The sequence below is a fragment of the Gobio gobio genome (genome assembly GCF_949357685.1).
Source record: "Gobio gobio genome assembly, chromosome: 20".
Lineage (NCBI taxonomy): Eukaryota > Metazoa > Chordata > Actinopteri > Cypriniformes > Gobionidae > Gobio > Gobio gobio.
The window spans coordinates 17,557,002-17,584,480 of record NC_137113.1 but is presented as its reverse complement, the minus strand read 5'-3'; the positions used below and the strand labels follow the sequence as shown (position 1 = coordinate 17,584,480).

The following is a 27,479-nucleotide window of genomic DNA, read 5'->3' as shown; positions in this document are numbered from 1 at the left end:
ACATTGACTATAAATATATTCATCCTTAGTCCTTTTAAAAGCATTCGTCTAGCTTGCAATATGTACCATAAACAAGTTTACATGTCTGTTTAAGACAGCAGTTCAGTGCAACTGCAAGTTCTGACTCTCGCTAACGCGCGCGCTCGCAGTTTTGTACAGTTTCATTGATTGGCAGCATTTTGTCGTATTGCGTTGTGTCGTGCCTCAAATTTGCAGTGTTGACGGTGTGTTTACAAGCGTTGTGTTCTTCTAAGCTCTACATTTCCGCTGAGACCCACTGTTTTCTGATGTCTCTTCTTTAACTTCAGGGGAATGATAAAGCCTTCAGACATGAGTCCGCGCCGCTTGTCAGATATCAGTCCTCAGATCAGACAGCTGAAATCCCTCGTCATCGATGAAGAACTAAACGAAGAATTGAAGTCCTCCAGATCGGTCGAGTACATCAACAGCGCATCCATAGAAGAGCGGATTCTGAGGATCACTGGTTACTATGGCTATGTGCCCTGGAACGCGTCTGTCAGAGGTAGTACACTTGATTTATGCTTGTGTTTATTAGTTAAAATGTAAAAAAAAAGTCACCATGAAACTCAAAATAGACAGTTCTTTTGTATGGAATATTTCAGTATTTATTATAAATGATGTATCTGTGCACATTATTATTATTATTATTATTATTATTATTATTATTATTATTAGTATGGGATGGGACATCTGTAATCAAAGTAACTCCTCCCTCTTGCAATGATGTCATTTTTTTCTCTGATGATGTGTTTACTGGCGTGGGGGCGGGACAACCTGTCACTCACATGAGATCACAGCAATAGCAAACCACAACCATCCAATCAATTCCAGATGGACAAAATTAAGTCCCGCATTAAATTTTACTCTTTAAAAAAAATAAAAAAAAATTAATAAGAACATAACATAATTTACATACAAGAGTGCATATAACCATACATGTCATGTGAAAAAAAAGAAGGAAAAAAAGAATGAGCGAAAGGCTTTTTACAGAAAAAAAAATTACCTATTAAACTATTTTACTTGTTCGAGAAGCAATTTCACTCGGATAACGTCACAATAGTGAAGAAAACTTCCTTTTGTGGAACTCTAAGGGTACTATACTATATAATTCATCATATACCTACAATTATAGTTATTAACCCTTAAAGCTGCTGTCCGTAACTTTTTTTGTGTTCAATATTTACAAAAATGATATAATGAGAATGTACAACATGAATCCATTTTCCAAACCGTGTTTTTGTCTTACCCTTAATCATGATGGTACACTTATAATAAGTGTTTATATTGGGACTATTTCAGACCGGTCTGGTAGGAATCGCTGCGGAGGAGCACAGTCCCTGCGTGACTCGCCATAGACATAAACAGAGAGAAGTAGCTCCGGCTGCAATGTTCTTCCGCAAGACACATGCAGTTCTGTTTATTAACCGCTAGAGCGCAAAAGGTTACAGACTGCAGCTTTAACTCATATTATATCCTATGTAGAGAAACAAAATAGTATTACGTTATTCATGCAGACCATGTGACGTCACTGTACTTAATTGGCGGCATTTGTGTGTCAGTCTATGGGCACAGCAGCCGCATACTACAACGAAACACTCCCAGAAGTTTCACAACAAGGTTACAATATGCCTGGGATATTTTGTGCAGTAAGCTGTTTCAACAGTCGTCTGAGAAACACAGAACTACAATTTTATTCGATCCCAAAGGAGTTAATGTTAGATCGGCGGAATAAATGGTTGGCTTCAACCACTGGCAGCCAAACAGCAATGCACATTAATAACTACTGAGACTGTCATACACAATAATGAGGACACTATTGTAATAAAACGTTGTGAATTCTCTGGGTTTGGTTGTTTCAGCGCGTTGTTGTGTGAAGAGCACATTTGGCTTAGACAATCTGCACATAACTTAATCTTCACTTGTGCAGATATAAGTTGTAATATTAAGTTATGTAGTATAACTATCAGATTAATCTCATATACATGTGTTTCGTTGAGGTAAATAACCCACAGTGCTTCATTGTAGGCTACCTGATCATCTTGAGCTTCAGCGCACACGCTCAAACAGCAAGGCAAAACATTAATAACTATTATTATGGGCTGTCATATATGACATTATTATATTATTGTATGTTTCAGCGTGTTGTTTACGGGAACGCATCCACAACAAGCTCTTCAGTTTCCCAGTGTTAATTCTCTTCAGCTTCAGCGCGCGAAGCTCAAACAGCAATGATGTTATTTCAAACAGTAATATTAAAGATATTTACTATTACTGTAATATTAAAAATGATACATTATTTTTAAGAACTAGCACTCGTATTGTTCTCATATTATTTGATTAAAATCATTTCCTTATGGTCCATGGCATGCGAATGCTATTTAATTGTATTTATTCATGGCACATGCATTTTGTTTCTTTATATGTAGCCTACGTAATGTTGTGAAACGATATGTTTGCATTTAGGTGTTTTATTGTATTGTATTTTATTTTCATGTTAGGCAATAGATTTTTTGGTAGCACTTTCTCCGGTGTATGGTGATGGGTTGTTTACAAGATATATCCACCTTATTCTCAGGGGCGCTACTGTAGAAATGTCCGGAAAAGGAAGTTGGCGTCGCAGATTTTAAGGGACAAAACACCGTTGGAGTAATAAAAAAGGATCATAACCAACGACAAATGTTTTTTTCCAAATATCGATTTTCTTTCTCAAATCCTCTCATCTAGAATGTGCTGTGTTCGTTGCCATGTCGGACACAAAAATGGCGGCGAGAATGGCGGAAGTGACGTCTTCGGTACCCATGAATTACATTACAGGGCTCCAGACTAACTTTTTTCACTAGGAGCACAGTGGCCCCCAACTGAAAAATGTAGGGGCACAAGCAGAAAATTTAGGGGCGCACACCGTAAATCAACATGCTAATTACTTTGATAATACAGGGCTCCGGACTAACATTTGAGAGCAGTGGCACCAGCGCCACTAAGTTCTACAGATGGTGGCGCCAGCACCTGATTTGGTGGCGCTGGAGGAACATTTTTCATACACTCAAAAAAAAAAAAAAAGGTTCTATATGGCACCAAAATTGGTTCTTGTAATCATAGGGGAACCTTTTTAAGTGCTATATAGCACCAATTTTGGTGCTTCAGTGGTTCTTCACCGGTTCTTTGACTAAGGTGCTATATAGCACCACTAACTATGGTGCCATATAGCACCGCTACCATATACAGAACATGTTAAGATATGGTGCTATATAGCACCAAAAGTGGTTCCTCTATGATTACGACGAAGAACCATTTTTGGTGCCATATAGAACCTTTTTTTTTTTAGAGTGTAAGGTTAATTTAATCATAAAATTACTATTGTTTTGCATTTTGTTAATAAGTGCAGTTACTAATAATAGTACATGTTTGTTTATTGAAAATTTAACAGTGAAGCGCTGAGCTTGAATTATTATGCAGAAAAATGTAACTTTTATTAACAACAGTATTGTGCAAAAACCTCATTTTTATAAGGAAAATTGTAATATTCCACTCTTATTAAATGTACTATTGTTCTTCTATAGTATCATACTGAACTAAAAGGAACACTCTTTACTTGTTTTCTGTGTAATCCAGTCACAATTTGAGACTTTGTGACTTCCTACTTTTTTCCATATATTAAGGAGTGGAAATGTCTTATAAGTCAAATAAGTGCTCCTATGCCACCACCTACTGGTTATAGTGTTTTTATTTTAAATTTTTTTGCCATAAAGTGGCCAGCACCTATAAATCATCATACTAAAATAATATTAAAATTGGATAATATTTAGAGCTTTGAAGTGCTGGAGAAAGTGTGAAACGCTTGAAAAGTGCTTGATCTTCACTCTCAAAAGGTTGTACGAACCCTGAGTAAAGTATAAAGTAAAAAAAAGATAAAGAAAAGAAAAGAAAAAACATTCAACTATTTCTTCCAGAATCCCATGGGGTGTTACTACATTAAATCCATGGTGAATGTTTATGATTTGTGACCCCGGAATGCTTGCTGTTTAGTAACGGTCGCGTGATCAAGATCGGCCCATTTATGAGCTCGCGCTGCGATGTCTATTATTGCTCCGAGCTGATAAAGGGTCCGCGGACTCCGCGCAGCACAGCTCAAACGAGTAGTGCGGTTCCGTTCCACTTTCGTTTCGTTTGCCGTCCGATGTTTCTCATATGTAACAGAAATGGCAGCTCTTATCAGTTGGGCACCACGGTGGTCGCACCAGTGCGACTTCCAACAGCGACTTCAGTCGCACCAGCAGGAAAAAAGGTCACAAAATGTGACCATTTAGTCGCAGTCTGGAACCCTGCATTATATGACTTTTACATGCATTATGTAGTCCTTCTTAAAAGTTTAAAGGTTCAAGCGAGGATTGTTTCTTTTTGCTTTTCAGCTGTTTGTCCAGTCTATGAGTTTGATAGATGTTTTTTTACACGAGAGGTGAACATCTATGCTCTATGGTGTAAACAAACACATCAATCAGAGTCCAACTTCACACCCCTGCATCTATCCGAGCTCCTCCGCAACCCCACGCACAAACATTTCATCATTTCTTAAGAATACTGTTGACGCAGGCACAAGCAACAAAATCTATCACCCATTTGCAAAACTGCTGAATCATTGGTAGACAACTTTCAATTACTTTCTATGTGTATATATAGTACTCATTAAAAAACAAAATGCTATTTTTATGTTATTTTATTCTGAAAATATCTGTTTAGCGGATGGGACCCCTGATGTAGGCTATCTATTGTTGTATTTGAGAGTTACGATGTGCAGCTCTGGCAATGATTCTACTTTCCAGAAGAAGGTAACTGAGTCAGAGCCCAGATTTGCTGAGTCATCAGGGGCAGACGATGCCTCTCTCAATTCTCATTTCCATTCCTCCACTGACTGCGTCATAGCATTTTCATTTTGGCTATAGTTTAAATGTTCACCTTTCACCCCTCTAGCGACGGCCCTGACAGGGCACAATGGTAATTGGGCAGTTCATCATGTTTTTACTTCATACAGTAGATTGCCAATATACTGGATTTTTTAATCATTGGATTTAAAGGCCCAATTTTTAACCACTTGAGAATCACCTCATAATACCTGGGACAATGTGTGCAGCACCGAGATGGCACTTGTATCACATGATCTATCCCAGACTTTGGTCGGTGGTGTGATATTGATATTGATATTGATATTGTGATATTGATGATTTTGAGGGTCACATTCATTCTGTTGGTTTGACTGCTAATTGGGGACAGTCTGTCTGCCTTGTCCTCCTTGCACTGACAGTTCTGTCTTTCAAACCTGGCTGGTTCTGGACAGTACATACTAAATGTCTTCCTACTGGCCATGAGGACACAAGTATGGTATATAAAGGAGAAATGAGATGCCCTGTAATACAATTAATGATTTTCTACATAGCTGGAGGAACAATGTTACATCTTCAGTGCCATGGACAGCAATACATTTGATGATCTTGTGTATGGTGTCTTGCTGTCTGTTATGGTATCTTGTTTTATAATGTTTCATAATCATGTCTTCCTTTAAAGAAAAGCCTAAGGACAGGTCAGAAATAATTTCTGTGGTAAATTACATTATGCCACAAAAATGGAGGACGGTTTCCATCCCAAAGTAAAAAGAAATTGACTTTATTTCTTACTATTGCAATTTTTATTTTACAGGTGTGACTTTACAGTTTCTTATAACTGCAACTCTATATCTCACAAGTGTAACTTTATAGTCACAGTATGATATATATTCTGCAAAGACGCATTCAATTGATCAAAAGTGGCAGTAAATGCATTTATAATGTTACAAAATATTTATATTCCAAATAAATGCTGTTCTTTTAAACATTCTATTCATCAAAGAATCCTTAAGCAGCACAACTGTTTTCAACATTGATCATTAATGTTTCTTGGGCAACACATCATATTAGAATGACTTCTGAAGGATCATATGACACTGAAGACTGGACATGATTACTGCTGGTGAAAATTCATTTTTGATCTTAGGAATAAAATACATTTTAAAATGTATTAATAAACAGGAAACCGTTATTTTAAATTGTAATAATATTTTGCAGTATTAATGTTCTTCTTATTTTTTTAATCAAATAAATGCAGCCTTGGAGGGCATTAAAGGCTACTTAAAAAAAAAAAAAAGTATAATTCTTACCGACCTCAAGCTTTGCTTGATTCCTGCGGTCGAGTTTCAGGTTTATGTTGAAACATTACTTGATTTGAGTTTTCTTACTAAAGTTACAGTTAATAGTATACAGTATATATATTACAGTATATATCTTTTATGTACTGCATTTAAAGCGTTAGTTCACCCAAAAATTATTACTCACCCTCATGCCGTTCCGCACGCGTAAGACCTCTGTTCATCTTTGGAACACAAATTAAGATATTTTTGTTGGAAATCCGAAGGCTCAGTGAGGCCTGCATAGCCAGCAATGACATTTCCTCTCTCAAGATCCATTAATGTACTAAAAACATATTTAAATCAGTTCACGTGAGTACAGTGGTTCAATATTAAAGCAGCACTAGGTAACTTTTCAACCTTCATAATATATTTTCAAGACTCTTGTGATGATACATCTACTTACAATAGGTTGAATGACACGTCTGCCATAGCCTGACGGGGTCTGTATCGTTTTTAATCGTACTTTTAAACTTCGGGTTTCGGGTAGTAACCCGAGAAAAAAAAGAACTACAAAATTCGACTGCTTTACGGCATATACGTCACTTCCACCACCACCCCCACTTCCTTAAATTCGGACATGCAAGCCCAACTATCATTTGTTTGCCAGATGTTCTAGTCATGGCCGAAGCAGCACAGAAAAATAAGAAAGCAAAGGTTTTCTCGGAGGAAAGCAAAAAGAGGAAACGAGAAAATGATCGGATTAAAGGCAGGACGAGGATCAACATTGGGCCGGCGTTTGCTCGTTGGCGTGAGCTGAAGGAGGAGGGGCTACATTCTTGCAAGTAAATACATAAGACGTACAAAATCATATTTTAGGATACTTAACATGTCTGTGATTATTTGTTTATTTGTCTTGCCTCAAGTTATAATGCAAATCGATTTTTCAAATTTGCAGATTCATCTATGGTAGCTTGATATTATAATATTGACAATATATGGTTATTACCTACCACTCAAACATTGAATTGAAGTATCATATAGATTCTGTAAAACGGTAACCAATAGAATAGGCTACTATAATGACGCTGGCTTGTAAACATGAGCATCGCGATCATTTGGCGTTTGAAAAAAATAAAACCCATGAAATTATATTCATATGACATGCTGAAACATATGCCACTGTACCTTGGATGAAGACATTTCACACGCGACGCAAGCAGAATACCTGCATGTGAACTCCTCCTGCAGTGTTCAGGGCTATCATAGTTGTCATGTCAATAAATGCACGTGCGCATCCCCTGACAGAGTTTACGACAGTAGTAGAGGACAATACTGTTTCCCAACTGTAGGGGGACCCTGAGAGCAAAACCTACCTAGTGCTGCTTTAATATTATAAAGCAACGAGAATATTTTTGGTGCGCCAAAACCCCCCCCCGAAATAACGACTTGTATAGTGATAACTGATTTCAAAACACTGCTTCATGAAGCTTCGGAGCGTATCGAATCAGCGAGTCGAATCGTGACTTTGGCGCTCTGAGCTGCTGTATCGATACGCTGTTTAGAATCGGTTATAAGTCGTTATTTAGGGTTTTTTTGGCGCACCAAAAATATTCTCGTCGCTTTATAATATTAATATTGAACCACTGTACTCACATGAACTGATTTAAATATGTTTTTAGTACATTAATGGATCTTGAGAGAGGAAATGTCATTGCTGGCTATGCAGGCCTCACTGAGCCATCGGATTTCAACGAAAATATCTTAATTTGTGTTCCGAAGATGAACGGAGGTCTTACGGGTGTGGAGCGGCATGAGGGTGAGTAATAAATTACATTATTTTCATTTTTGAGTGAACTAACCCTTCAAGCTTTGGAAGCATCAGCTTTGTTATGCAAATGTATGCTACTACTGCATTCAAGTTTATTGCTGAAAGAAAAGAGTTGGCAGCACAGTACATTTAAATGCCTGTGGCTATTCTTATGACTTTATATTATGCAATTATGTTGTCTGTATCTGCAGAGGAGGCCCAGTCCAGCAGTGAGAAGGTGGAAGTGAAGGTAGATGGCCATTCTGCTACAGAAACAGTCAAATCAGATTGTGTGAACAGGCTGCAGAAGCTTCGCTGCTGTTTGTGTATGACTGCAGTCCACCTGCGCAGAGCACTGTGGGGTGTTGCTATGGTGATCTGCATCTGCGCGTCTTGGTCAGGCTGCACTCAGTTGGCCAAAATAACCGTCAGACACTTGAATGTCCCGTTCACCCTCACTTGGTTCTCCACCTCCTGGAACTGTGCCATCTTCCCTCTTTACTACCTGGGTCACCTGTGCTGTAGCAAGGACAGACAGACCCCCAGACAGCGCTTCAGGTGAGACGGGTTGTGTTTTCTTTCATGCCAGGAGATCTTTAAGATTCTTTGGCCTACGAAACTTCAATGTGTTTCAAAATGAAACTTTGCAAAAGTGCTGCGCTTTGTAATAGTTTGGATTTATGCAGACACCTCAATTTGGCTTGCAGAAGCAGAGTGACTGTTGACTTTGCAGTTCTTTTGGGCTAGACTGCTCAGATTGAGGACTTGACCTTAACCTCATTTTCTTAACAATGTCCCCTGGCATTTTTGTCCTTTTCAATAGTTCAGCACAATAGATTTTTTAAAGGTTCAATCTTAGTCTTTTGTACTGAGCAGCACTTTTGGAAGTGGGTGTAATTGAACAAAACTAGTGTTTCCTAAATTCTATAAAATATACTATCTAAATTGGATCGTTTTATCTCTAGTTCTTATTCTTAAAGTCATCATGAAATCAAAATCTATTTATTACTATGTTCTCAATGTACACATCTTATTGCGTTCATCAGTGCATTTTATTTCTAAGAAAGAAAAAATGTTTGTCTTTGTAATCTTAAAAATATAATAACTTGCTCCACCTCTGAAACAACTTTCCTTGCCTGAGGTTTTTTCAAGCAAGTTTTTCCTACCCAAATTTCGGCAATTTACTGGTGTAATTTAATGATGGTTAATTTTTAAAGGGGTCATGAACTGGCTTTTTAATTTTTTTATACTGTTATCTGAGGTCAACTTATTGTGTTTGCATGGTTTTTACATTCAAAAACATCATAATGTAGCCTGGCGTGGCCATACTCAATTCTAGTCAGAATATGAGTCTGGTACCGCTCCATTGAGCTTTGATTATGGGGCGTGTTTCAACCGAGCCAGGAAAGACCTCAATTGGATAGACCCACAACCAATCAGAGCAATGGAGCGACGCGTAACGTTAGTTGTCAAATGTCAACAGAACTCAACTGCACTGTAACCAAGTCCGTGTTTTTCTCCATGTCCGCGGGTTGAAGCGACCCCAATTATGTGATTATATAAACCCAGGAATGCGAATTTTAGCAGGCAACCTTGCCAAAATAACATATTTTAGCATTTTTTTCCGGAGAACCCCCCGGAAAGTTATAGTTTTGGGCTATAGTTTTGAGTAGCAATTGTGCGCGACATTGCAAAAACACTTGGAAACCCTGTCTGCACGCACGCTGGATTGAAGTAACGTTACAAGAAAAAGATGAGTGTAAACGATCTTTGCCAGTAATAAAATAATTTAAGGATACACAGAGTACTTACCAACACGATCATCGTTTCTGAGAGAAATAGTGAAGGTGAATGCATATACGAACAAGTTCTCCGTTTAGGATAAGAGCAAATTCAACCCAAGAGCCTTCGATGACGTGGATGATTACGTTACTGTTGATCATCTGTCCATCATCGTCTAAAGCCCGCCCTGACAATTTCATTGGTCCGAACAGTTTCTGTTCGGGCATAATTCCTCCTCTATGGAGCGAGTCCAGACCGAATTGCCCGAGCAAAACATTTTGTGGGCGGGGCTAAATTCGGCTGGCATCCAGGCTAATCATAATGAATAAGTAATAGGTAATTTTCTGCCCGGGTTTTGAGGCTCTCTCAAGACATGCTCAGTTTTGATGGGGGTGCCGCACTGAAGACTTGGAAGTAAACGCCCACTGCTAGGATTGAATAAGATTTGCATATTTAATGAGCTTCTGCTCCCCCTGTCAGTGAAAGCGTGTGGCAAACGGCAACCGGAATGAATCTGCCCACAGCCAGGGCTCGCAAAATGTCTTTATCAAACAAACACAATGATTCATCTCATCCACCCGCGATTGATTGGAATGATATTTTTTTATTAAAGTTACTTGGCCTGTACGATCGATGAACATAACCGCGAACTGTACACAAACACACACACGCATTCAAATATCAAGTCAAGAGAGTGAACAACCCACATCAAGACAGTAATGAACCAAGAACACCACAAATAAAGGATTCTCCAGCCTTTGACAGCGTGCTAAGGTATGTTCAGTACACTTAGGGCGTTTTCCCACCTACCTTGGTCCGGATTTTCGGACTTTTCAGTTTGGTCCGAATCAAAATTGCAGTTGTGAAACTTCCCCCGTAGCCTACCACGGTCCGGACCAAACAGACGAAATTTGGTCCGACAAAAAGAGGTAGTCTCGGTCCGGATCAAACTGAACAAAGGTTCGGTTGGTTTCTAGTGTGAAAGCATTTTCTGTATGGTTCGGACTTTCAGACCATTTACAGGAAGTTCCTGTTTATGTTTAAATATTATAACGTTATTTTTAAATTCAATCTAGGCTACATTGATTATGAAAAGTGAAAATATGCGCAATATGTCTAGACAGAAAGTCAGAAATAATTTTGAACGAAATTTTGTATGATTTTGCTTAGAAAGCATTTCTTTAATGGGAATTTCGTTTTGTATAAATTATATCTTAATTTTAATCAACGTTTAATCAGATAATTGCCTGGATTTAATAAATAAGAAGCAAATAGTCTAATAGGCAGACAATAATCACGGGAGCGATGCTTTACACTGGAGCGGGTCTCAAATAAACCGAAACTCAGCAGGCTACTTGCCTCACAAACATGAGAAATATGTGTATACAAAGCTTGAAATGTTCACTTTTAAACGTAACGAATAAAAAAATAGTCAAGCAATGCGCACTGTTCAATAGTGGCAACGACGATATGCGTCCGTTCATTCAACTTGTCAAAGACGCTGACGTCAGACGCACGTCCGTTTACAAACCAATCAATGTCCAGATGCAGCCCACATAGATGATGACGAGTGGACGCAAGTGCGTCATGTAAAGTTCTTTAGTCCGCTCACATAATTGCAATGTGAAACCAAAACTAACCGAATATATAAAAAGTATCAAAACATGAACTTCGGTTCGGACCTTGGTGCGGACTTTCAAGTGTGAAAACGCCCATAATCACCACTATCTGTAACAATGCAATACTATCACACACAAAAAATTTTTTTACTCCTTGTGTTGCTTCATTCGTTCATGTAATCTCATCCTGTCTGCAAATCCAGTCTCTTGTTTACAAACGAATCCATGTTTAAATGAACATACGTGCAATGTTAATATAATAAATGTTACAGCATTATTAGCAATAAAAGCTTCACTTACCAGAGTCAGTACAAAAAGTATTCTCATTGCTTCATAAAATTAAGGTTGAACCACTTGAGTCACATTACCTATTTTAACAATGTCTTTATTACCTTTCTGGGCCTTGAAAGTGGTAATTAAATTTCTGTCTATGGAGGGGTCAGAGAGCTCTCGGATTTCATCAAAATATCTTCATTTGTGTTCCGATGATGAACGAAGGTCGAGTAATTAATGACAGAATTAAAATTTTTGGGTGAACTAACCCTTTGAGATAAAAACGTCCATTCAGTCAGTTGTGCCCAAACAATTGGCAACCTATATTAGAAAAATGCATTGTAAATGGTAGAATGATAAATGATACATTATTTGCATGTGTGTGGATTCACAATAGAGAGTGTTGTCAGTTCTTGGGAGATGACGGGCTGTCACTGAGAATGCTGCTCTCTCGTGTTGCCCCTTTTGGAGTGCTGTGGACTCTCACCAGCTACCTGTACCTGCAAGGCCTTCGCAGAATCCCTGCCACTGATGCCTGTGCCCTTTTCTGCTGTAGTCGTGCCTTTGTCTTCTTAATATCCTGGATTGTCCTGCGGGATCGCTTCATGGGAGTGCGGGTGAGTCTATGATGTATAAATTGCTTTTATGAAATGCTTTTATAGTGACTAAACTGTTGTGTGTAAACTGTAATTTATTATAATGTACTTTAAAACAGTTAGGCATTTTTCGGTATTCTGTCTGATCACAGATTGTAGCTGCCATTTTAGCCATTGGGGGCATTGTTATGATGACCTATGCCGATGGTTTCCACAGCCATTCTGTGATTGGCATCTCCCTTGTGGTTGCGTCTGCATCAACAGCAGCTATATACAAAGTAAGAGAGAATATATTGTAGTTAAAAAAAACAAAAAAAACAATCTTAGACCATTGTACACCATTGACCTGTTTTAAATATAATAATGTACATGTTTCTGCAGGTTCTGTTCAAGCTTGTTCTCGGTAATGCAAAACTGGGTGAAGCAGCTGTGTATCTTACAGTCCTCGGCGGAGCTAATTTGGTCTTCATTAGCGCTGTACCTCTGATCCTGCTTCTCACGGGGGCCGAGGACTTTGTTTCACCTAGAGATTTGCCATGGCCAAGCATCTGTGGCATGTCCGCTCTTCTGCTGGGTAAGATGATGGACACATAAGCTTCTCTTATGTACTCGAATTGCCATCTTCCCTTAAAATTAATATCAATGTTGATTTTCCTTTGGTTGCCCTCTTAGTGTTCAACTTCCTCTTGAATTTTGGTGTTCTGGTAACACTTCCTACTCTGATTTCTCTGGGAGTTGTCCTCAGTGTGCCTGTCAACGCTGGTGAGTCACTGTTTTTTATACTGTATGTCCTGTACATTGAAAGTAAATATTGACCAAAAAAAACGTCTCGGTTACGTATGTAACCCTCGTTCCCTGAAGGAGGGAACGGAGACGTACGTCGGAACTGACCGACGAATTGGGATCTGTTTCAGAGACCAATCTACTTCGAGTGTATTAAAAACGAGCCAATGGACATTGGCATGCGGTGCACGCATTCCACGCGCCGCCCCGCATTGCGGGTATAAATACGGAAGTGGAAGTACCGCATATTGTTTTCAACTGAGGAGCCGAGAAGAGTGGCTCGGGCCTTCAGCTGAAGCACAGCACCTGGCGACGGGACGTACGTCTCCGTTCCCTCCTTCAGGGAACGAGGGTTACATACGTAACCGAGACGTTCCCTTTCAGTCGGTCACGTTCGACGTACGTCGGAACTGACCGACGAATTGGGATCCCTACCAAAACGCCAGGGATGCTGGCCCTTCCAGCGCCCTGCCTGAGCTCGCTGGACCACTCCTAAGTTGGAGTGGGAGTCAGGGCTCCCGGCAGGGAAGGACAGTCACTGCTGTTCCTGCAAGACCCACTCAGCGTGACTATTGGATAACGCTGGGAAAGCGTGCCCGTCTCGGGAGATGGTACGCTGCGGAGTCACATCCTTCAATGGAAGGAGAGGTGGAAATACGCATCAGGACTAACCTAACCTAGGGTAGTGCAACTATGGAAAATCTCTGGGGTGGACCCAACCTGATCCCAGGGGGGGAAGAACACATCCCAGAGATGACAGAGCGGGCTCTGTCGAGGGAAAGACACGGGGCTAACCGAGCAGGGTAGCAGATACCGTGGAGAATACACATATGGGGTAGCCGTGAGGGGACCGCAACATATGGAACCCAGCCTACACACACGTTCCACAAGCATACGGGTGCAGGCCTGGCGCCAGACGGCCGCAACGTCTGGCACCGCAGGGGTGACGGAGGAACTCACAGGGTTAGCCGTTTCCGGGGAACACAACTGGAGCAAGAATAGACGCACGTATCCGGCCCGGAGGCGGGAGTGGCGTTGCAAGCCGACACTAGAACGGGTACTTAGCGCTACTGGCCCTGGGGGGCGAGGATGCGGGAAGATACCGGCTCTACACGGAGGCTATAAAATCTAGCGAACGTGTTAGGTGTCGCCCAGCCCGCAGCTCTACAAATGTCTGTCAGCGAGGCACCTTGAGCCAGCGCCCAGGATGAAGCAACAAGAGTTTTATTCAAGAGTTTTATTTGTCACATACACAGTTATATACACAATATACAACTGGCAGTGAAATGTAAACAGGTCCGCTCCATGGACAGTGCAAATAACAGTTACAAGAAATTAAATAGAAATAGAATAAAATTAGAATAAAAAGTATTAACATAAGTAGAATTATAAATAAATCAAGTTAAGATAAAAATAGGAAATAAGATAAAAATAAAAATATAAAAAATATGTGGATATGATAAGTGAGATAAACTGTAGACTTAAAAATAAGTGGTTAACATAAAATATATAATATGTATATATAAAGAAGTATAATGTGCAAGGTTTATTACAGGTTGTTACGCAGTAACAATAGGACGTAAAGTGCAGTGCAATTGCAGTATGTGGATGTTAATGTTAAAAGACTGGATGTTTATGTGTGTGCGGGGGTGAAGTGAGTCACGTGACTGAGTTCAGGAGTCTGATGGCCTGGGGGAAGAAACTCCTCCTGAGTCTTTCAGTCTTTGCCATCAGGCTACGGAAGCGCTTACCAGATGGCAGCAGGGTGAAGTGAGAGTTTGCAGGGTGATTAATGTCTCTGATGATTTTAGTAGCTCTACCTCTGCAGCGTTTGGTGTAGATGTCCTGCAGAGACGGGAGAGCTGAGCCTGAGATGCGCTCGGATAAGCGCACCACTCTTTGCAGGGCTTTGCAGTCGTGACTGGTGCTGTTCCCGTACCACGCTGTGATGCACTGAGTCAGGACACTTTCTATCGCCCCTCGATAGAAAGTTTTCAGGATGGCTGGTGAAACCCTGAATTTCCTCAGCTGGCGCAGGTGGTACAGTCTTTGCCTGGCTTTTTTCACCTGTGTCTGGATGTGTGTAGTCCAGGTCAGATCCTCGGAGATGTTCACACCCAGGTATTTGAAGCTGCTCACTCTCTCTACCGGTGTCCCGCTGATCATGAGAGGGGAGTATGACCGATGCTGTCTCTTCCTGAAGTCCACAATCAGTTCTTTGGTCTTGTTAACATTCAGAGAGAGACAGTTGTCCTGGCACCATGATGTCAGTTGCTCCACTTCGTCCAAGTATGCCGTCTCATTGTTGTTGGAGATGAGACCCAGGACAACAGTATCATCAGCAAACTTGATGATCGAGGTGGAGCTGTGTGTGGACAAACAGTCATGGGTGTAGAGAGAGTAGAGCAGGGGACTCAGCACACAGCCCTGTGGAGCTCCAACACTCAGGGTGATGGAGGTGGAGGTGAACTGGCCTACTCTCACCGCCTGGGGTCTGCCAGTGAGGAAATCTTCAATCCAGAGGCAGAGAGAAGAATTCAGGCCTAGATCCAGGAGTTTGTGTGTTAGCTTAATGGGAACTATGGTGTTAAAGGCTGAGCTATAGTCAATAAATAGCAGCCTGACATAGTTCCCACTTTTGCTGTCGATGTGAGTGAGGCAGGAGTGAAGGACGTGAGAGATGGCATCTTCAGTCGATCTATTGGGACGATAGGCAAACTGAAGAGGGTCCAAAGTGTCAGGAATGGAGGAGCAAATGTTGTTTTTAATGAGTCTCTCAAAGACCTTCATGACTAAAGATGTGAGAGCCACTGGACGATAGTCATTTAGGCAAGAGGGTTTACTGATCTTAGGTACAGGGATGATGGAGGATCGTTTGAAGGAGGTGGGGACAACAGATGTAGCAAGGGACTCGTTGAATATGGATGTAAAGAGCCCTGCGAGCTGATCAGCACAGGACCGCAGAACACGACCTGAAATACCATCCGGCCCAGCAGCTTTCCTGACATCCACACGTTTGAGTGCCCTCCGAACCTCGTCCTCCGAGACAGAGATCACGTGACCGTTGCTGCTCTGAGGGACTCTCTCTGACGCGTCACTCGCCGGAGTCGCGCTGCCGCGATTACCATCAAAGCGAGCGTAGAAAGAGTTTAACTCGTTCACCAGTAACGGATCAGCTCTCACCTCTGCAGAGGATTTAGTTCCAAAAGCACAGATGGTTCTCAGTCCCTGCCACATCCGCCGGGAGTCGTTGAGTTGGAAATGAGATTCCACTCGGTCTTTATAGCGGAGTTTTGCGGCTTTAACGGCGCGCCGGAGGGCGTAACATGAAGCTTTGTACTCCCTCATATCCCCCGTTAGGAGACCGGCATTGTAAGCGGTGGTGCGCGAGTTTACTGCAGTGCGAATTGAACTGTCCACCCACGGTTTCTGATTAGGGAAGGACGTTATAGTTATTGTTTGTGTGGCTTGCTCTGTCAGTGTGTTAATAAAGCAGAGCGCCACTTCTGTGAACTCGCTGACGTCTTCAGAACTCGCGCGGAACATGTCCCAGTCGACGTCATCAAGAGCTGCCTGTAGCGTGATCTCTGAATGGGATGACCAGCGTTTGACTTCCCTCCTCACCGGGGGCTCTTGAACGAGCCTTTGTTTATATTCCGGTGTGAGGAAAATGGCGGCATGGTCCGATTTGCCAAAAGCTGGCTGTGAACGAGCTTTGTAGGCGTTCTTAAACGGAGAGTAGCAATGATCCAGTGTGTTTGCTCCTCGTGTGGGACAGGAGACATGCTGGTGAAAGTTTGGCAATACTTTCTTTAGGTTTGCTTTGTTAAAATCACCCGCGACGATGAAAGCAGCGTCGGGGTGTTTGTTTATGAAGCCGCTGGTCACATCATGGAGGGCAGATAAAGCCAGCCCCGTGTCTGCTTGTGGTGGAATATAAACGGCAGTGGAGATGACCGAGGAAAACTCCCTCGGTAGGTAGAAAGGCCGGCACATGATAGTTAAATGTTCCAAGTGAGGCGAGCAGGATCGCGAAAGAATGGAGATGTTCCTAGGATCGCACCATTTCTTGTTTATCATGAAACACACTCCACCGCCTTTAGATTTCCCGGCCTCGGCTGTTCTGTCCATCCGAAAAACAGAGAAGTTCTCGGACGGCGTCACGGCTGTATCCGGGACCGCTGGCGTGAGCCATGTTTCGGACAGACAATAGATGTTGCAGTCTCTCATGTCCCGTTGAAAACTTATCCTGGCTCTAAGATCGTCCATCTTATTCTCCAAGGATTGGACATTTGCGAGCAAAATGCTCGGGAGAGGAGGACTGAATGCTCTTTTTCTCAGTCTGTTGCGGATCCCAGCGCGTTTCCCGCGGTGTTTTTTGAATCTTCGCCGTCGACTCGAGTGGCCATTGTTCAACTCGGCGTCCCGGCGAATCTCAGATGGAAGATTGGAGAAAGTGTCCTGAAACAGGTCAGTGTAGCGGTAACCAATTTCCAGAAGTGTTTTGCTGTCGTAACAGATCAAAGCAGATGATCCGTTGGAAAAAATAGAGAGTAAAAGAGAGTAGAATAATAAATAAAAGCAAAGTCTTAGCGGAGCGACCTGAACGGCGACCGAGCACGGCGGCGCCATCTTGTCGTGTCTAAGAGCACAACACTCCTTGTTGAGTATGCTCGCACCCCGAACGGGCAAGGTACGTCTTGGGACTGGTAAGCCAAGACAATGGCATCCACTATCCAGTGGGCCAACCTCTGCTTGGAGACAGCCTTTCCCTTCTGCTGACCTCCGTAACAGACGAAGAGCTGCTGTGAGGATCTGAAGCTTTGAGTCCGGTCAACGTAAGCGCGAAGAGCGCGGACGGGACATAAAGCTAGGGCTGGGTCTGCCTCCTCCGAAGGCAGCACTTGCAGGTTCACTACCTGGTCCCGGAAGGGAGTGGTAGGAACCTTGGGCACATATCCAGGCCGGGGTCTCAGGACAACGTGAGAGTTGGCCGGCCCGAATTCTAGGCACGATTCGTCGACCGAAAGCGCATGCAGGTCCCCCACCCTCTTGATTGAGGCCAATGCGGTCAGGAGGACTGTCTTCATGGACAGGATTTTTAGCTCGACTGACTGCAAAGGCTCAAATGGAGGACCCTGGAGTGCTCTAAGCACCAGGGCTAAGTCCCAAGAGGGTAACGAGGTAGAACGAGGAGGATTTAGTCTCCTCGCACCTCTGAGGAACCTGACGATTAAGTCGTGCTTACCAACGGATTTACCGTCTACTGCATCGTGATACGCCGCTATTGCAGCGACGTACACTTTGAGGGTGGAGGGTGACAGCCGCCGCTCCAACCCATCCTGCAGGAAGGAAAGCACAACATTAATCGAACACTTCCGGGGGTCTTCCTGGCGGGAAGAGCACCAAACGACGAACAGGTTCCACTTCAGAGCATAGAGGCGCCTCGTAGAGGGGGCTCTAGCTGAAGCAATGGTATCTACCACTGCTTGTGGTAGGCCATCTAGAACCTCCGCGTCCCGTCCAGGGACCAGACATGGAGTTTCCAGAGGTCTGGACGCGGGTGCCATAGAGTGCCCCGTCCCTGAGAAAGAAGGTCCTTGCTCAGGGGAATCGGCCAGGGAGGGGCTGTCGTGAGGAGTGTAAGTTCGGGGAACCAGGTCCGGTTGGGCCAATAGGGCGCAACTAACAAGACCTGCTCCTCGTCCTCCCTGACCTTGCACAGAGTCTGTGCAAGAAGGCTCACTGGGGGAAACGCATATTTGCGTAGGTCCCGGGGCCAGCTGTGCGCCAGTGCATCTATGCCTAAGGTACCTCCGGTCAGGGAGTAGTACCACTGGCAATGGGTCGACTCCGGGGAAGCGAACAGGTCTACCTGTGCAACCCCGAAGTGGTCCCATATCAGCTGGACGCTCCGGGGGTGGAGTCGCCATTCGCCCGGAGGTGTCGACTGACGAGAGAGCTCGTCGGCTGTCTGGTTCAGCGCACCTGGGATGTGAATAGCACGAAGTGACCTCACAAACTTCTGACTCCACAGGAGGAGATGGCGGGCGAGCCGGAGCATGCAACAGGAGCGTAGACCACCCTGTCGGTTGATGTACGCAACGGCCACAGTGCTGTCCGAACGGACCAGTATGTGTTTGCCCTGGAGCGGTTTCTTGAACCGGGCCAGGGCAAGCCGTACCGCCAGAAGCTCTAGGCAATTGATATGCCAACGCAGTTGGGGTCCCGTCCACAGACCCGAAACCATGTGCCCGTTGTACGTGGCCCCCCAACCCGTGGATGAGGCATCCGTGAAGACCACAGCATGCCTCGACACCTGTTCTAAGGACATACCGGCCCGGAGAAACGAGGGGTCTGACCACGGGTTGAAGGTTTGGCGACAGTAAGGAGTCACTGGGACCCGGTACTGACCGCTGTGCCACGCCCATCTCGGGACTCGGTCGTGTAACCAGCGTTGAAGCGGCCTCATATGAAGCAATCCGAGCGGCGTTACCACGGCTGCGGATGCCATATGCCCCAGGAGCCTCTGAAAAAGTTTCAGTGGGGCCGCTGTCCTGCCATTGAACGTATTCAAGCAGTTCAACACTGACCGGACGCGCTCTGGAGTGAGGCGCGCTGTCCGGCTGACCGAATCCAGCTCCATACCGAGATAAGAGATCCTCTGCGCGGGGCAGAGTTTGCTCTTCTCTCGGTTGACCCGAAGTCCCAACAGGCTGAGGTGACTGAGCACCATGTCCCTGTGTTCGCACAACTGCTCTCGAGACTGGGCGAGTATGAGCCAGTCGTCGAGATAGTTGAGTAAGCGAACGCCGCGTTCTCTGAGCGGAACAATGGCTGCCTCGACGACCTTCGTGAAGACGCGAGGCGACATGGACAGCCCGAAGGGCAAGACTTTGTACTGATATGCCCTCCCCTCGAACGCAAAGCACAGGAACGGTCTGTGTCGAGGAAGGATAGAGACATGAAAGTACCCGTCCTTCAGGTCGATCGCTGCGAACCAATCTCGGGGACGGATGCATTGGAAAATGCGTTTCTGCGTTAACATTTTGAACGGAAGCTTGTGCAGGGCCCGATTCAGAATGCGCAGGTCCAAGATTGGTCTTAACCCACCCCCTTTCTTGGGTACAATGAAGTAGGGGCTGTAGAACCCCGACTTCATATCGGCAGGAGGAACCGGCTCGACCGCGCCCTTCGCCAGCAGGACATCGATCTCGGACCGCAAGACATGGGCATCGCTGCTCCGCACGGAGGTGAAGAGGATGCCCCTGTACTTGGGAGGCCGGCGTGCGAATTGAATCGCATAGCCGAGTCTGATGGTACGGATGAGCCAGCGAGACGGCCTGGGGAGACCTAGCCAGGCCCCCAGAGACCGAACTAGCGGGATCAACGGCACCACAGACGTACCCGGGGTGAGGCAGCGAGGTGGAGTATTCAGACCCGACTCGGGAGGCCCGGAGGCGGCCCGGAGTGTTGCCTGAATACTCCAGGTGGGGCAGAGAGTGGGTGAGAAGGCCCGGGGGCGTCCTCGGTGCCCAATCTGCTGCCGCCTGGCGAGGGGTGAGAGGGGAGGAAAGGAGTGGCAAGGCCCGGGGGCGTCGCACACTGCCAACCTGTCCCTCTCTGGGCTCAGGGAGGGAAGAACTGCTCTGAGAATGTGGGTACCGCTGGACTCCGGGGAGCCAGCGGCAGGACCGAAACCAAAAAAAAAATATTCTCCCCCCGGTCCTCCTCCGGGGGAGGGAGGGGTGCGGACACCGTCTCCCCGAGCAATTCCTCTCTCGCTGGGCTGCCCGTTTCAGGGTTGCTTGCCCTTGTGCTTGCTAGCAGGCTCGCGGGACCCTGGACGGGTTGGGCACCTCCCTTGCGCCCGGCCACCTGCAGATGGAGGTGCTGCGGCCGACGACTGGGTGTAGGCAGCAGCTGGTCGTCGGGGCAGGTTTTTTTTTTTTTTTTTTTATTATTATTATTATTATTATTTTTTTTTAGCCACCTCCGTCTGCTTCTGGGCCACCAAGAACTGCTGGGCGAAGTTCTCGTTGGCGTCGCCGAAGAGGCCAGCCTGACAGACAGGGACGATGAGGAACCGAACTTCGTCGGGCTCACGCATATCTGCCAGGTTTAGCCCCAGCTTCCTGGACCACTAGTGTGGACATCGCCTGACCCAGGGAGCGTGCAGTGACTTTCATCACTCCGGAGAGCGAGGTCCATCACCGCACGCAGTTCCTGCATAACCCCTGGGTCGGGACTACCCTCATGCATGCAGGACAGAGGGCAGTGAGAGAGGGAAAAACTTATACAGGTTATGGCCCTTTTGGTGTTCCATATTTTGACACCAAATAGTTCCATGCTGTTAAATTTTTCCAATGCACATCCGGGCAGCCACCCCGGAAAGCATTGCTGTCAACTCTGAATCTGATTCAGCATGAGCACACACCATTATAGTGGGAAACTCAGCATTATCATTTCCAGCACATAACAGCCCTCTCTCCGATGCAGCAATTGACATCTGTCCTCCGCCAGAGCGCCAAATGAAACGCTAGATCCCTTTTTTTTTTTTTTTTTTTTTAAAAAGGACCAGCAATCCCATCTGTAAGCTACCAGCAGGCATGTGAGACAATGAGCGTGGCCGTCAGACTTGACGGCACACGGCGCGCTGAACAATCCAGCCCCTATGAAAGAGCAAGGTGAACAACGCGCCGACGTGGTCATGTTCTCGTGAGAGAACATGAACCACCCACAAACAAAGTCTCAGCATGCTCGTGATGCGATAGAGGAGTGGGGGCCCGAAGAGATGTACTCGGCGGGGAAGCCCCACTGTAATCCTCAGGTCACCAGCGCTTATTAGCCAAAGTAATCCTTTTCTGGAGCCCCAGAAAAGAAACTAGATCGGGGAATAAGTGAAGGGACTCAACCCCGTTTGAGGTTTCATAGTCTCGACCGCGCATCAGAGCGCCGAGTGACGCGCTGGGTTGCCGTGACAACCCCCGCTATCAGCCGGCGCGAGACGGCACACGGCGCGCTGAACGCTCAGCCCTTACGAGAAAGGTGAGACGAACAACGCGCCGACGTGACCACGCCCTCCTGAGAGAGCATGAATCACCCACGAAAGCAATCTCACATGTTTATATGTGAGAGAGATCGTGGCCGTCAAATGAGGACAGGAAACAACCGCATCCAGAAACACACGGTTTGAATGACATCTTGAAAAAGACGCAGGGTCAAACCGTGTTGCTCTTTTAGTGACAGAGAGAAGAGAAAACCGCTCCGAACGTGCCGAGGCACACAGGGGAATAGCCGCGGCTTACAGCGGTTTAAAGGTGCAAGCCCGCTGTAAGCACTCAGAGGGAAACGCCCAGCGAACCAACAGTTTCACTTCTGGTCGCGACCACCGCTGTATCGCACCGTCACACCGACACAGGAACAGGTAGGCTGATCTTCTCTTGTAATGTCTTGAAACTCGTTCGTAGAACACACTCTTCGCAGGAAGCATGAAAGCTCGGCTCCGAAGTTGAAAGCAATATGCGGTACTTCCACTTCCGTATTTATACCCGCAATGCGGGGCGGCGAGTGGAATGCGTGCACCGCATGCCAATGTCCATTGGCTCGTTTTTAATACACTCGAAGTAGATTGGTCTCTGAAACAGATCCCAATTCGTCGGTCAGTTCCGACGTACGTCGAACGTGACCGACTGAAAGGGAACATAATCTATAACATTTTCCTGAAAATCTCTGCTTTAAAATTTCATTTGTGCAATTTGAGAATGTTCACATTAATATTTTGTCATTATTTACTAAGTCTCATGTCAGACCTGTATGAGGATTTTAGTGGAATGCTGCTGTTTTCCATATAATTAATGTGAATATTGGCCTTATGGATTACTTCCTTCCTTTTGTGTTTCATGAATAAAGCAAGCTTACAGGTCAACATGAGGCTGAGTAAATTAGATTATTTTTACCCCATAATATACACTAATGTTCACTGTATTTTTTTAATGTTTTTGAAAGTATTTTATGCTCATCAAGGCTGCATTTATTTGATCAAAAACAGTAATATTGTGAAATATTATTACAATTTAAAATAACTGTTTTCTGTTTTGATATACAGGTGTTGGTCATATAATTAGAATATCATCAAAAAGTTGATTTATTTAATTAATTCCATTCAAAAAGTGAAACTTGTATATTATATTATATTTATTCATTACACACTGATATATTTCAAATGTTTATTTATAAGTTTTTAATTTTGATGTTTATAACTGACAACTAAGGAAAATCCCAAATTCAGTATCTCAGAAACTTAGAATATTGTGAAAAGGTTCAATATTGAAGACACCTGGTGCCACACTCTAATCAGCTAATTAACTCAAAACACCTGCAAAGGCCTTTAAATGGTCTTTCAGTCTAGTTCTGTAGGCTACACAATCATGGGGAAGACTGCTGACTTGACAGTTGTCCAAAAGGCGACCATTGACACCTTGCACAAGGAGGGCAAGACACAAAAGGTCATTGCAAAAGAGGCTGGCTTTTCACAGAGCTCTGTGTCCAGGCACATTAATAGAGAGACGAAGGGAAGGGAAAGATGTGGTAGAAAAAAGTGTACAAGCAATAGGGATAACCGCACCCTGGAGAGGATTACTTGAGACCAATACAAAGAAAGGATTTTTAGAAATCTTGGCCAACTGAAAAGTATGAACATGAAAAGTATGAGCATGTACAGCACAATACTTAGTTGGGGCTCCTTTTGCCTGAATTACTGCAGCAATGAGGCTTGGCATGGAGTCGATCAGTCTGTGGCACTGCTCAGGTGTTATGAGAGCCCAGGTTGCTCTGATAGTGGCCTTCAGCTCTTCTGCATTGTTGGGTCTGGCATATCGCATCTTCTTCTTCACAATACCCCATAGATTTTCTATGGGGTCAAGGTCAGGTGAGTTTGCTGGCCAATTAAGAACAGGGATACCATGGTCCTTAAACCAGGTACTGGTTGCTTTGGCACTGTGTGCTGGTGCCAAGTCCTGTTTGAAAATGAAATCTGCATCTCCATAAAGTTGGTCAGCAGCAGGAAGCATGAAGTGCTCTAAAATGTCCGGCTGCGTTGACCTTAGACCTCAGAAAACACAGTGGACCAACACCAGCAGATGACATGGCACCCCAAACCATCACTGACTGTGGAAACTTTACACTGGACTAGTGTTAATTTTGTCACCTATTTTTAATTTAGTCTTAGTCTTAGTTTTGTGCCAAATGTCCTTGTTAGTTTTAGTCATATTTAGTCATTCACTTATCTTTTTTTGTTAGTCAAGTTTTAGTCGACTAAAAGTCTCGTCATTTTAGTCTAGTTTTAGTCAAAAGACAACTCAAGGTATCTTAGTCAAGTTTTAGTCGACTAAAATTCTAGTTATTTTAGTCTAGTTTTAGTCAAAGGAAAACTCAATATATTTTGTGGCAAAATAAGTTACATAAAATATATATAACCTGCATAATGTATGTGCCACAACACCATAGCTAACTGGTTGATTTACAGAGTAGATGCCTAAAATCAGCATTAGCTTATGAGACGATGGGCACAAATATTGATTTTGATCTTGATTCAGTATGAATTCATGTATATAGCCTACTGTACATTCCTTTTAGCACTATTTTACACTTTTTTGGGGTTATATTATATTTGCTTGCATTCTTTACTATTCACTATTATTAACATTTCAAAATTTCACAAATAAGTAAGCAGTTATGATCTGCAAAACTTTTTTGAGCAACTAGACTACATGTATATTTATTAAAGAGCCATACAGGCACCCAGTGGGTAATGGCATTACAAGTGAAATGTTTTATTTTTCCAGCCACAAAATGGCTCTAATTTGCCTCTTTGCAGTGGAATTCTCTACTTTAACCTTAATTAATACACTAATTGTAATATAAATAATAAAAATATTAGAAGAAAAATATTTTAAGTGGTCATTAATGGACCATAATATTGCACAAATAGTATTTAGTACCAAAAGATCTCCTCAAAATATTCAATAAATATTATTGAATTAAAATATAGGCTATTTATTTTTAAAAATAGTTAAGGTGTATGGTCACATTTGACCATCAATGAGTATAAGTGTGACTTAATTAGTAAGGAATACCTGAGGGCTAAATACAAGAAAAACATTAATATTAATGTTAACAATGTTGCATCTCTACCACTCTCCATAAGAAAATGATACTGTAAATGTGGCTGACGTAATAATCAATGCACACTATGCACTATTACCAAAAATTCCGGCAAACACCTGTATCGTGAAGCTGTTGTGTAACTTACGCGGCTTAAGCCATTCAAATGTACTGACACAGCGCTAGAAGTATTGAGCGCTCCGGGAACCACGTGACCGCGCGCCGCCGCCAAGAGATGACATGCTTGCAGCAACAGGAGGAGCATGAGAGAGACCTGTACTCGAGCAACAGCGCAAACTCTTTCGGAATATTTTGAACAGCTGAATATTCTCATTAAGAAAAAGACGATTGTAGACGAAAATGAAGAGAGATTTTATCTTAGTTTTTATTTTATGCAAAACATTTTAGTCTCGTCCTTTTTCGTCAACAATAATGCATGTTAATTTAGTCTTAGTCAGCGTTTTTGGACATTGGTGCAGTCTCGTCATCGTCTCGTCTTCGTCATGGAAAAAAAGGTTGTTGACGAACATATTTAGTCTCGTCTCGTCTGACGAAATTAACACTACACTGGTCCTCAAGCAACGTGGATTGTGTGCCTCTCCTCTCTTCCTCCAGACTCTGGGACCCTGATTTCCAAAGGAAATGCAAAATTTACTTTCATCAGAGAACATAACTTTGGACCACTCAGCAGCAGTCCAGTCCTTTTTGTCTTTAGCCCAGGCGAGACGCTTCTGACGCTGTCTGTTGTTCAAGAGTGGCTTGACACAAGGAATGCGACAGCTGAAACACATGTCTTGCATACGTCTGTGCGTAGTGGTTCTTGAAGCACTGACTCCAGCTGCAGTCCACTCTTTGTGAATCTCCCCCACATTTTTGAATGGGTTTTGTTTCACAATCCTCTCCAGGGTGCGGTTATCCCTATTGCTTGTACACTTTTTTTCTACCACATCTTTCCCTTCCCTTCGTCTCTCTATTAATGTGCTTGGACACAGAGCTCTGTGAAAAGCCAGCCTCTTTTGCAATGACCTTTTGTGTCTTGCCCTCCTTGTGCAAGGTGTCAATGGTCGCCTTTTGGACAACTGTCAAGTCAGCAGTCTTCCCCATGATTGTGTAGCCTACAGAACTAGACTGAGAGACCATTTAAAGGCCTTTGCAGGTGTTTTGAGTTAATTAGCTGATTAGAGTGTGGCACCAGGTGTCTTCAATATTGAACCTTTTCACAATATTCTAATTTTCTGAGATACTGAATTTGGGATTTTCCTTAGTTGTCAGTTATAATCATCAAAATTAAAAGAAATAAACATTTGAAATTTATATCAGTCTGTGTGTAATGAATGAATATAATATACAAGTTTCACTTTTTGAATGGAATTAGTGAAATAAATAAACTTTTTGATGATATTCTAATTATATGACCAGCACCTGTATTTTAAAATGTAATTTATTCCTGTGGTGTCAAAGCTGAAATTTCAGCATCATTACTCCAGTCTTCAGTGAGTAATCCACACGGCTCCGGGGGTTTAATAAAGGCCTTCTGAAGCGACTCGATGGGCTTTGTAGGAAAAATATCCATATTTAACACGTTATAAAGTAAAATATCGAGCTTCCGGCGGACAGGCTTCCGTATTCAACTTACGAAAAGAGCGTAACTGGCGCGACGATGACGTCGGACGTAGCATTTTGAACTGCGAGAGGCGTTACACTTTCTTTGTAAGTGTATCCTTGCAAAATTTTACTTTATAAAGTTTTAAATATGGATAGTTTTCTTACACAAACCCATTTAAAGGAAGAGTAAATGATGGGTGAACATTTTTGGGTAAACTATCCCATTAATTTCTTTCCCAAAAAAGAAATCTCACCTACTCCAAGCTTTTGAATGGTAGCAACATTACCAGAAATTGCATATAGTTTACATATTTTCCAAATATGCCTGATTACATTAGCATTTTTGTGTTTTTAGGATCAAATTATTCAAATGTTTTAACGTAATAGCTGAGTGACCACCATAAATCTTCTGCACTCCAGTCATAGATCGCTACATGTGTGAGATCCAGCTCAACAGTGTACGCGTCATAGCGGTGTCCATCATTTGTTTGGGCTTCCTTTTGCTCTTGCTGCCCGAGGATTGGGACCAGTGCCTGCCACAGTTACGATCAATGCTTTACAAACGAGAAGAGCCACAAGAGTGCGCCAGAGACAAACACTCAGAGACGCTTCACATCAAGCCAAGAGAAGCCAAGAACTGCAACTTCAAAACTACTCCCAGTGTCCACTGA

The 27,479-nt window shown here is 43.6% G+C and overlaps 1 protein-coding gene across 1 annotated transcript; it reads left to right on the top strand.

The window, feature by feature from the left end:
- Positions 1–141: 141 nt before the first annotated feature.
- Positions 142–27,479, top strand: slc35f3a (solute carrier family 35 member F3a; the record flags this gene model as incomplete). Its single annotated transcript, XM_079845566.1, has 7 exons — positions 142–523; positions 8,198–8,543; positions 12,057–12,276; positions 12,408–12,533; positions 12,637–12,829; positions 12,928–13,017; positions 27,229–27,479. Exons 1-7 carry the CDS (start codon positions 313–315, stop codon positions 27,477–27,479), a joined length of 1,437 nt encoding a protein of 478 aa, XP_079701692.1. The 5' UTR covers positions 142–312.